The following is a 12,661-nucleotide window of genomic DNA, read 5'->3' as shown; positions in this document are numbered from 1 at the left end:
TGACTAAACCAACAGTCTCAGTGGGCACCTAGGCTTGCCTCTTTTGATGTTTAATTAAAACCGTATCGGGGGGCGGTGGCGTTTGTGGCGCTGTGTTTTGAAAAATATGCAAATGTCAATAAAAATGCATTAAAGAAACATAGTACCATCCGCTGACGGCTGCGATGCGCAGTGGAAGGGAGGAAAGGATGAAGAGCGAGGAGGGAGAAAAAAAAAAGAGCGAAACAAACGAGGGAGGGGAGGGGCTGAACTGAGGCAGCATTTGCCAGAAATAATGAAACAGAGCAAAATATATAAGCGCTCGCGCTGCCATTTCCACTATTTAATTTATTCACAGCTCAGACGGCCGAATAATGCAAATGAGTTTTGGTGTCTCCTGACGCTGACGACTGGAGATAACTTTGGTATTCAGCTTCACCCCAGTGCCTAGAGGATGGACGGATTTCTCTCGTTTTATCGGCCTCTGTCGCAACAACAATAAAAATGCGGACAGCAACTCTGAACGTGATTACACAACGCGTCTGTTGGGCGGATTTCTTGTTTGAGGTAATGTCACACCGAAAAGCATGAGCAGATTACTCCAGCTTTATCACGCATGCTGGGCTATCAGCGTTGTGATGGGAAAGAGCAAAAAAAAAAAAAACCCTGACTCTGAAAAAGATTAACTCAAGACGAGGTCTTCAAATCATCTCTAAAAATGATCACAGAGACACTCGGATACGTAAATGACACATGATTAAAAATATTGGTGCATTCTGCGCTACAGCTTTAAAACAGATGTCATCTTAATTTGGGTGAATCAACCCTTTAAATCAGCCCTTTAACACGAGGAAACACGCTAGACAGAGCGTGTCAGTGCCGAGAACAGAATGGGCCTTGAACATCTTATGATATCGGTTGAAATCCTGCCAACCTGCTTTACACACCGAACCTTGAATGAAGTGTGTGCAGCTTAAGGTTGGCTCACTAAGCTTAGAGGCTAACAAATCTCTTCATTCTTCTTTTATTAACAAAGAGCAATTCACAATACATTCAGCTGGCAGACTTTCACCAGCAAGAATGTTGATATGGGGCAGCTCCGCATTAAATCGGATTTTGTTCAATTACAGTGTTTAATGTTTTGAAAATCATTTATTTTTCACAATATCTGTGCCACCGTGAGACGGTTTAAGCTTAACAGAGAAATTATAGCAAGTAAACTAAAGTGAAGGGGATGGTTAAGGATAGGCAGGGTTGTGGCAATGGTGTTGACCGTTAAGAAGCTGATGTACAACAGGAGAAACCTCTTGTGTTACCTACACATACAGCCACCCTGACCTCAGTCTTTTAATGTTTTCACTAAGGATGTTCTCTGCGTAATTAACATGCGCTCCGCTAGACAGTGTCTATACCAAAGCAAAATCGAGTGGCTTCATTTTTCTGATTTAGCAACATCAGTTCTAGAAGACATAAATGCAGATTTGCACACAATTTTAATTTTCTAGCTAAATAACACATTCTAAAAAAAGCTGTGTAAAATATGATTAAACTATAATTACTACTACTACTAGTAGAACTACTACTAGTGCTACCATATACTTCAGCCCTTCACTGGGTTTCTGTTCAATCCAGAAATGAATTTTAAATCCTCACATACCTGAATGATCGTATTTTCAAGACCTTGTAGGATATAAAATGTTTCATTAAAATGCAGCTGAACTCCAGCCCTACTGCAGGAATCATGCTTACACGTGGTTTGGTGCATTGTTGCAAGCTTTTTACGACACAATCCTGATTGATGGAGCGGGGGGGGGGATTGTTTGGGAAGCTGTTAGGTTGGGATCTGGCGTGCACTTTGAACATGCAATAGGATATTAATCAGAGGTATGCATCGGTTAGGCAGGTTAGGTTGAAAATAAAACACAGAGAGGAGAGAGGGAGACTTCTCCAACCTCAGGGATCACACCTTTGCTGGAGGGTAAACAGAAGGAAAAGACATTAATGCCACAAAGACACACAGAGAGACAGAAAGAGTGAGAGGAAAAAGACAGCAGTACAAGACCCCTCCTGTTAGGTCCGCACGGAGCGAGGGGAAGGGCTTCACCCCTGAGAATCCGCTTGATGAGGTCGCCCACTGGGTGACCCCACTTGCCACCTGCAGCCAGACAACCGGGAAGCCGGCCAAATGGACATAGACAGACAGACTGACTGACGCACTGAAACAAGAAAGAATAGCTTTTTTTATGCAAGAAGAGCACACAAGACAAAAAGACAAAGACAAGGGAGGAAAAAACGACAAAAGCCACTGAAGTGGAAGACTGGCACCAGTGAAGGAGTAGAAGACGGAGGGCGGATGAATGAAACATGAAGGTGGCGTTTCATTTTGGTTGTCTGTTTGAGATGCTGGGATGAAGCGTGACAGGGGTGAGGAGATGGATGGGAGGTGAATGGGTGACGAATTGAAGGCACCGTTTTTGTTTTTTGGCACACCCATCCTTTCTGAATGTACACCCCACCCCTCCCCCACTCAGAGGACATCACCCAACCGTTTCAGATACTTTTCAGGAAAGTTTTAAGTACAGACGAACGTACCATCAGCCTAGACTCTCCTCAGCAGGAAAAACAGACTGAAATTGGATTACAAATACACAGAGAAAGACACACCAAGACAGGGATTCAGCACTGGTTTGTGCGAAAGCCAAAGAAGGAGGAATCCCAACCACCAGGTCACCACCCACCCTTTCCTAGTCTCCAGCTCTACTCACCACAGGGTCCTAGGTGCTTGGTGGCGATGGGGGTCTTGCTCAGGCACTCCGCCTTGCGTCGCATACAGTCATTGGTGTATGTGTTACCATCCTTCCCACACAGAGGCTTGTAGGTGCCGTCACACTCGATGGGATCACAAGAGCAGCGGGCACTCAGCTGTTCCACCAGACACACACCATAGAAGGGACAGTCCTTGCATTCGTCTGCAAGAAAAACAAAACAATGCAGCTTCTTTGGATTGTACAGGGGATAACCCTACTTTAACCCTTCCCCCCTTACAGACCCACCATTCAGTGACCCTTTTTTGCTCTATGTGTGAACATCTGCTTTCACTCATTTATTCATTTTTTTCCTTTAATGTGTACAGAGACTGATTAGGCTTTTTAGTTTCCAACTGCCAATTTTGTAACAGCATGACAGACTGATCATCACAGATGAAAGCACTGAAGAGGTACTTAGCAAACATAACAACAACAAAAAATTGAAGCTAGAGAAGTGTCAACCTGTTGTTCTTCCTGCTGTGTTAACTTGCTGATACAACCATAAGGACATAAACCAGGCTATAAATCATCCATGTAGTAATTATATGAATGTTTACTGTTGTTTATGGAGATAGGTGATGTTAGCAGAGGCTTTTGCAGAAATTCATGAAAGAAACACATCAGAGATTCATATATTAGCCGGCATGCTACATGTGCTGCACAAAGTGGGTTGGGCAAAGTCTGTGATGATTGCATTTTGTCCTTACACCAAGCATCTTTTTCTACAGCATATATAAAAATGATTGCAGCACCCTATTTGCCAATACTTCCAGTATATCTGCAGAAGGCCCATGTTAGCTGTCAATCTCTGACAAACAACACACGCTGGAACATACATTTATTCTATAGACTGGAAATGACATGCTCAGATCAGCCAACACACCACTGTTTAGGCAGTAGTGCTTAAAAAGAAGTCGGACCACATTTGTTCCTGTCAAGCAGATTATTTGATGCTTAATTTGATACATAACCTTTCTTGGATGCTGGATTCTTAAAAGACACAATCACAAAAGACCCAGTCTTGCCAGGTGACTGCAGTGGTTTGAACCAATCAGCTTTGTATGAGCAAGAAGAAGACGTTCTTACAAAGTTACTGTGATTCTAGCTGCGGTTTGTTGATGTGACTGGTTGACGTTCGCCTGAACTAGACACTGACATACAGAAGGTTCATCTCGTCATCCGCTGTGTATTTTTTGTGCTGTTTTCTTCCCTATAACAAACAAGGATTGCTTCCCAGATGGTTCTGTGCAACAAACCATCTGTCACATCAGGTTATCTGTTCTACGCACATTAGGCCACAAAACTGTCCACAAAGTAAGTTCACATTACATTTTACAGGGAGTAATCGACTAGAAATGATAGCTAAAGCCAAGAGTAGTGGCTGGATGAATGAGAGTGAGTACCAGAGGAGTTATTAGACATATTTTTTTATAATAGTTATAGCTTTCGCTGCAGTTTAAAAGCTTGTTTGGGAGCCAGTTTAGCTCAGTGGGTGAGTGGGTGACCATATGTTACACGGCTAGAGCGCAGCAGCACGAGTTCAAGACTGACCTGAGGCCCTTTGCTGCACATCCCTTCTCTCTCCCTCAACTTTCCTGTTTATCTTCAGCTCTCTACTATCAAATAAAGGCTAAAATGCCCCCCAAAAAATGATATTTAAAAAGAAAAAAACGGCCTGTTTTTTCCATTTCCATTTAGTTTTCTGGTTTGCCGCTAGCAAAAAATAAGCAAATCTAGTAGCCTGCACTATGAAGGGAAACCTAATAAGACTGCAAATACCCCCCAAAACCTTACTCGACAGCATGCCTGTGCTCCCCTCTAACTTTAATAATAAAGTTTTGCAAAAACTTTAACAAAAAGAATAATCATGAATTTCATTTTAGGGTCATGTTTAAGTCTAAACTATTAAAGTCATACCATTTTGACTCACTAAGCAGAAATCTACTATGGAAATTAAGAAAAAGCGAAATACTGGTAATGTGAAATGGCAAATTTGCCACTGAAGTGAGAAAATTCAATTTGAGGCAAGCCTCTGTTCTGGAGGCACTTGGATTTATTCCATTCCTGATCAGTGGATCAAATTTGTACACCAATTCAATTCCTTCTTCTCTTCTCTTTAAAAGCCTGTCATGCCACACTTAATTACATCGGCGCTGTATCAGACTGAAAGGGGTACAAGGATGTGCAATGTCATGGTTACAAGTCGAAATGGCCATTTTCATTAGTTACCAATTTGTAATTTGCTTAGGGATATGATTTCATGGATCTCTGTTTCAAATTGAATTATTCTTTCATTTGAAAAGGCACAGCAGAAAGAGAGGGAGGAAAAAAGGAAGAAAAAAAAAGTCCATCCCATTGCTCACATGCATGAACATGTCTGCATGCACACACACTCTCATACAGCACACACAACGCTACTTAGGCTGGGATTTGGGCAATTTTAAGCCCTGACGCTAACATCGGCCTGTCAAGTGGAGCAGAGAGAAGAACCAGGCTGTATCAGCCTCCGTTGCTGACCATACCAAAAGACGTCCTGCGGTGATCTGTCCTTGGTGTTGTCAGGGGGTTTTAATACATGGGTGGGGGTCTCCGCACATTACTGCTGTAAACCCGTAGAGCTGTAGCTTTGTGGGACTTCAGTAACAACACACCAGGAAAATTGGATTTCCTCCGATGGCTATCAGACATACAGTAAAGGCTGACAGCTCTTTGTTGACTACGGCCTAAACCTCATGTTGTAATAGCACAGATAACAGCCCTGGGGGCTCTTATCAGGCTGGAGGAGGCTAGTGCTAGCATGGATATAATACAGACCCCGAGACCCGGCAGTAATTTATCTCTCTGGAACACAGCTTTAAAGTTTGATTTTGATGCTAGTCTACCTGTATGTGTTAAAACATTGGCTGAAAGTATTTCAATTCTTGCATAATATATGGTAATACGATAGCAAGGTTTCACTGATACCATATATACCACGCATATATAACCCCGACAAGCCAAACATTTTCACTGGCTGCTTTCCTTGTTGTCCTTTTTCTTGCTGGGGTTTCAATAGAGTGGTTTGTCCAGACTGAAACACAGACTTCACTATTAATATTAGTTGGCCCTTGTAATACATTTGCAAACAAAGTTTCCCATCATGCAGATTCTGAAATCAAGCAGACAGTTGTGTAGTAAGTAAAGTAAAGTCTTGAAATATCAGTAGATACACAAGACATTTAAATTTATGTCACTTTTCCTACTGCTAGAACCTGCTGTAGATGCGGGGTGGGCAACTCCAGGCCTCAAGAGCTGGTGTCCTGCAGGTTTTAGATGTGTCCTTGAACCAACACAGCTGATTTAAATGGCTAAATGACCTCCTCAACATGTCCTGAAGTTCTCCAGAGGCCTGGTAGTGAACTAATCATGTGATTCTGGTGTGTTGACCCAGGGTGATATCTAAAACCTGCAGGACACCGGCCCTTGAGGCCTGGAGTTGCCCACCCCTGATCTTCAGCAAGTCTGCTCTTTTTAAGACACCGTGTCAAGGCTGCTCAAATACGATTGGTCAGCCTACAACAGACTACAAATGAGACTTAAGTGAGCTTCTGCTTAGTCACATACCAATATAGAAAGATATTATATTGTTGAATTTTACAAATACCACGAAACAGAAATTTGGATAAGTCAAATAACAAAAGACCAAAAGCAGGGATGTCTGACTCATTCTACATGCACTCAGTTTTGATCTTAAGTGGGCCGGACCAGTGAAACTGCCCTTTCATTTAATTACACATTTAATGCAGGAGATTTCTTAATATATGAAACTTCAACTTTAAGAGTTTCTCTTACTTTTTCTACACGATAAATAAATGCTGCTGTAGAAATGAAAGAAATGTAGAAACTGAACTTTCTATAGCTCATAGTGAAAGAATACAAACCTTTGGCCGTGGGGGAGGTCTCTGTGAGCAAGAAAAGCTAAAGTAAAAACTATTAAAATTCATTAAAAAATCCAGAATCTATGCCCTCCTTCACATTTTCCAAAACCAGAAACTGTGAGCCAGATTGAAGTCTTTGCGGGACAGATTCAGAGCCCGGAGCCTTATGTTCAACAATTCTGACCTAGACAGACAAATGGCTACTCCCTGTTATACCTGCACGCAGATAAATTACAATATTTGAATTCATCTCATCTTATTATGTTGCATTTTTTTTAGATTATTAACGGGGAGAGAAGGGCAAGGTCTACTAAATCTCTGTTTCACGCAGCATAAAAGAATCCTTTATATAAGTCATGGCATTTGAGTAATTTTATCCCTTGCATCACTAAATGTATTTCCAAGATGTTCTGGGATCTGTATTGAAAGGGTTGCACACTTTAAAGACAACAAGCTTCGGCCTTACCCAGCGTTGTGCACTGTCCTGCATGGATCTTTCTGAGCGTGACGCCTTTCTGGATGCCCGTCGCCCTCATAGCGCACTCACTGGGGTACGTCCGGCCATCACTGGCACACAGAGGCTCATCGCTTAGGGGGCACAACTCGAGTGGCACAAATTTCAGTGGCTGGCGGGTGAGAGGCTCCACGCGGCAGTTCAAAACGTTTTTGCACGGATCTGTGGAGAAAGAGTGAAGAATGTGTACTGCAGTACAGCATATCATACAGTACAATACGACAGGGAAGGAATTACAGTTTGTCACTTTTGCTAAAGCACAGAATCCCATTCTCCGATTCATGCTATCAAACTTCCATTTATCGAATAAATGACAGAACAGTTTTCACCTAGTTAGACACAATTTGCAGATCTCGTTTAATCTTTTCTCTGAATCTGAAATTCTCACACTTCACCACAGTGATGCACCTGTGATGCATAATACTAACCACTGGAGGCAGAGATTAAACACAGCTACAGCAGAAATGTAGTTTTTCTTTTTTTTAAACACGGTGACTCAAATATGTGAATAGTTGCTGCTAATTATGTAATGAAACTTGTATATGTTAGGTAGCAAAGGTAAGTGGAAGGTTGATACTAACAATGGAAGGCAACAAGCTGAGAGGCGGAGGAGGAGGACTACAAGAACGAGCACAATTTAGAGCAGTCATTTTCAATGATCTTTGCTGAGCAGCTGTGATAGACCATGTTTCTGCAATATGAAAACAAATAGAAGAAACCTCTAGTAGGAGATTTATACATCGCCAGCTACGACTTACTCGAGAAACTACCGCCTTTGGTATTTTTCACACACAGAGCTAATATTGCTTTTATGAGTCTTACTTCTTACAATTACGGTCCAGTTCAAAAGTCTTTTGTTCAATTTTGCTTCCAAGGGGCCAGACCTTTTTTTTGTCATTTAAAAAAAAATGCACGTTTGGCTTTTTAGCAATAACAGAGTGAAGAGAAGAAGCTGGAAGAGAAAGACAAGGAGAAGACAGGTTAGATTAATACCCAGGCTTCTGCTTTAGTCTTGTAGCATGCGGGTCACCTGATCAACTCGCTGAGCTGAACCACCACCCTCTTGTAATTTCTTTACGGTGGTCTTGAGCAGTGCTTCTCCAGGCTTTCTGGAGATCTTCCAGAGTTTTTTCTTTGAACATTGGCTGCTTTTTCACTCATTTTTGTTTCATTTTCTAACTCCAGGGATTAACCTGTGTTGTCTACCAGAACATTCTCATTCTCGACACGTAACATACCGACGATTTGTCACGTCCCAAGGCGTCCAATGGGAACGCGAAAGGTAACCTTCCGTGTCCCTATGACATGCGCCCGGTTGTGGGTGAAATCCAATAGAATGACGGTCCCGGTGGTAACGCACGTTCCAGACGTGTATTCGAGCCCTAACCCTAACCATAACCTTATCCCTAACCTTAACCACAATCGTGTTAGATAGTGTTTTCCAAAGCGATTCATGATGAGAAAGTAAAATAAATGTATATGTGTAGATTGAATCCAAACGGGTTTCATGTTTCCTCCTGTTTCCGAACGCGTAACATAGGAATGTGTTGGGTGACTGAAAGGTTTGTCAATTTGTCACAAAAACACATAATTAGTTCTCATTTCTTTTACTCTAAATGAATCTACAAAAAAGATAACATGGTTTGACACAAAAAAGCTGTATTTTTGCACCAAAAGGTGACTACCAAAGACTTATTAGCTAAAACTTGGCATTACCTTGGTATGGTGTGTAATGTATCCTTAGGAAATTGAGGAAACTGGACAAGTGGAGGCCAAAAGAACAATTAGCAGACGTAAAAAATATTTCAACAAAGGCCTGACAGAGGCACTGAAAGCATCTAGACCTTTAGTTGATCCATCTAAAGGTCTGGATCAGGGGTAGGCAACTCCAGGCCTCGAGTGCCAGTGTCCTGCAGGCTTTAGATATCACCCTGGATCAACACACCTGAATCAAATGATTAGTTCGTTACAAGGCCTCCGGAGAACTTCAAGACATGTTGAGGAGGTAATTTAGCAATTTGAATCATCTGGTGGATCAAGGACAGATCTAAAGTCTGCAGGACACCGGCACTCGAGGCCTGGAGTTGCCTACCCCCGGTCTAGATCTTCATTGAACAGTTGATCCATCCACTGTTCAATGAAGCCTCATCAGAAATAGTCTCAATGGTCTCAATTCTAAAGCAACAGAAACAGGGACCAAAGCTCCTACAGAGTGGTGAACCCAAACTAACAAACTAAAAAATTTTGGTTTAAATCATTGTCAATATGTAGATAGGTCAGGATAAAGGTGCAACAATGAATTTCTACATGTATCTGTAAAATATGGTGGCGGCTCTGTCATGGTTTGGTGCCACATTCCATCCAGTGTCGTCGAGGATCTTAACAACAAATGATGGAACTATGAACACAGGAAAGTACTGTGAGAGTTTGATTCACCATGTACGTGGAAAGCATCTGATTTGGAAAAACTTAATTTTTCAGCACGACAATGATGCCAAACAAAGAACAAAACAAACCAAGATCCAAAGAAGAGCTTTGAATGTCCTTCAAGAAGTTTGGAGAACTATTTCTGATGATACTTCAAGAAATTACCAGAAAGCTGAGACTGTGTTTCCTCATTTCTGTTGTACTGTAATGCTCAGTAGTGTTATTATTTTTGACAGCAAATTATCTAAAAATATTGTGTAGTTTTGAGCTTTTCATGCATTTTTGTGTGTGTGTGTGTGTTTTTTCTTAGAAGAGTCAAAGGTTTTATGAAAGTAGTTTGAAAATTGGTTCTTGTGTTTAAAGCTTGGAGAAAAGGCCATAAGGTTTCAGGAAATGTGTCTTAGAATTTGTGAAAAACTGTAATTAGACTCCGAGGGAACATAATCTAAAACATCTGTGATCATTTTTGGTTCTGCGGAAAAAAGTGAACAACGCTTGACTGGCAAAAGAAAAAAGCAGCACAGTCTGGATTAATTGTGTTCAAACTGGCAACTCCTTTCAAAGAAAACTTTTTAAGTCCTGTTAGATAAAGTGTTGGTAAGTCATCTTTTAATTAGCGGCGAACAGTCTTATAGCTATGATATGTCAGCTGAGAAGAGAAGAGAAGAGGAATATCTGCTTCACAGATATTATCAGTGGCCCGGCAGCTGAGAGCAGCTCAGAGTAGGACCTTGGATGTGAAGGGGAGACAAGGAAACAGATGAAGAGACGATCGGTTTGATTTGCTCTCTCGCACCTCCTTCCTTCCAGGGGAGTGTTGGTCTGGCACGCTTGGCCCTATCAGTCCGTGATCATAATGGAATTGGTTTGTGGATGTGTGTGATGGGGGTGTTACTCCTTGAAACAGGAGCCCAGGCTTTATCCTGCTCGCCACGCTTTCAGCATGTGGGAAGACAAAGGATTTATGTAGCACCGTGACATATTAAATCACTGCCAAGCTGCCGGCGAGTCATTCAAAACACACCAAGGATGAAACACCCTATCATCGGGAAAGGAGTAGAAAGAGAATGAGAAACAGAGAATAAGGGAGAACGGTTTCCAGAGACCTCTGGCAGCAATACAAAGAGTGACAATGCTGGGACAGAAAAAGGGACGGAGCGCTTTGGCTGCGTGGGGGTGGGAGGCGGAGTGACCATAGGCCAGGCCTCGGATTGTTTTCTGTGTGCACAATACAAAGGCTTGCAGAGACTTGCAACTGAGCAAACAGGGGTTTTATCGTAATGCACGCAGCGTCTCTGCATGACGCAGTGCCTGACCCGCCAGCCAGACCATTATCTGAGAGAAAGACCATTACTACCCATTAAGCGAGAAGAACAGCTTCTAGAGTCCATGCTTTTCCTCTAGCTGAGCAAGTGGGGTGATTACAAAAAGAATAGGTTGTTTTCTGTAAAAACTAGCAGTGCAGATAAATCAACAGCATTTGCCTGGCGCGGGCTAGCAAGTTTAAATAGCCAATGCTCAGTTGAAATGGCTGCAGGAAGATTTAAAGCACCATCAGGGCCAACCAGTCCCCTGAGCTGACGCCGTCCCCAGGGGAGACGGTGCAACCCGGGTCACTTTGGCCGACTCACGTTGGATTTATACGACCAACCTTCTGCCTGTGGACAAACACATCCATCTCTCGTTGCCTACCACCCGCTCTGTCTCCTGGAGGCTCCTGCTGCTAAAAGACAGAGTTACTATCTGTAGTCTTTCCCTCCGTCTTCCTCGCCACAGAATAAAAAGAGCTAAATAGTCGAGCGCCTTGAGAGTAAACAACAATTGCCTGATGAGAACAAGGATGAGCCAAAAACAACACAAAAAACTGCTCTTAAAACCTATTTAAAGAAAACATCAATCTGCACCGTAGGAGAACCTGTGTGGGGAAAAGCAACCTGAATGAATTAGAGAATTAGAGTGGAGGTGTGCCTTAAATAAGCAGGGTATGTGATAGAGGAACACAAGAGGAAGAGGTAGGAAACAGTGAAAAGGGAAGAAAAGGTTTTCTGACAATTTAAAACAAAAAATCTCAACAAAAATGACATTTTCACCATTGGAAATGTAATTTTTGATACTATCAGGGGTTTTTTTTGTATTTCCATATTTTGCAACAATTTATATTTGATAGTGTGACTCTGGGACATCTCCCTGCTACAGCAAAATAGGGCGGAGTTGGGTTGGGAAAGAAAATAAACTGTGATGGGAACTCTTCAATATTACCTGTGCTCAAAATCAGTGTTACAAAAAACAGAAACACAGAAAACACAACGAGAGCTTACCGCAGTGTCCTTGGTACTGCACACGAATGTTCTTCTTGTTCTTGCAGGCATGCTGATGGAGCTCGCACTCATTCACGTAGTCCTTTCCATCACTACCACACACTACTTGCTTGGGCTTGCCCTCGCAGCCGAGGGGGCACATGCACTTTGCAGACAAGCCATCTGAAGACTGGACACAGGTGCTGCCGTAGCTGCAGGCCACCTCGGTACAGGGATCCTTCAGAGCTGCAGGAAGGGGCAGACATAAAAACAAGCTTTAGTCAAAAGCAAAAGGGGCTCTTGCACTGAAGAGCACGTCTGTCAAGCGCTAATACGTCACAGTGCTCGCCGCTACAGTACACTGGAGTGCATCACAAATGACAGGCCACCTTATTCAAGTGGCTTTCGGTGCACTTTTACAAGCGCTGCCTAGTTATTCTGAGGTTTGAAGAACTACTTGACACCCCTGGGTAAAGATGCACTGCCACAGCTATCTACTAGTACAAACAAGTTTCATTTCACAGAGTAGTGTGAATTGGATTAGAAGCTTTGCATTCACAACACATTCTGTGTCGCTACGCTCAAGCATGCTTTAATCGGCACGGCTGAAAAGCGACCCTTGAATATTTACCTTTCCATAAATTAGACCAAGTGAGAGCAGGGAAGAGGGGTATTCCTCCCTCGTGAGGAATTTGTTTCCATCCTAATTAAGCAGCACGC

The 12,661-nt window shown here is 42.5% G+C and overlaps 1 protein-coding gene across 4 annotated transcripts in view; it reads right to left on the bottom strand.

The window, feature by feature from the left end:
- Positions 1 to 12,661, bottom strand: part of agrn (agrin) — a 257,870-nt gene that overhangs the window by 77,183 nt on the left and 168,026 nt on the right. For all 4 annotated transcript variants that reach the window (XM_026153154.2, XM_080295221.1, XM_026153157.2 and 1 more), the window contains 3 exons: positions 11,963 to 12,187; positions 7,170 to 7,379; positions 2,745 to 2,948 (listed from right to left, as the gene is read on the bottom strand). In XM_026153154.2, the coding sequence (XP_026008939.2) occupies positions 2,745 to 2,948; positions 7,170 to 7,379; positions 11,963 to 12,187 (639 nt within the window). The remainder of the gene's footprint in view (positions 1 to 2,744; positions 2,949 to 7,169; positions 7,380 to 11,962; positions 12,188 to 12,661) is intronic.

The sequence above is a fragment of the Astatotilapia calliptera genome, chromosome 20 (genome assembly GCF_964374335.1).
Source record: "Astatotilapia calliptera chromosome 20, fAstCal68.1, whole genome shotgun sequence".
In the NCBI taxonomy this organism is placed as follows: domain Eukaryota; kingdom Metazoa; phylum Chordata; class Actinopteri; order Cichliformes; family Cichlidae; genus Astatotilapia; species Astatotilapia calliptera.
This window is presented reverse-complemented; position numbering and strand designations above follow the sequence as displayed.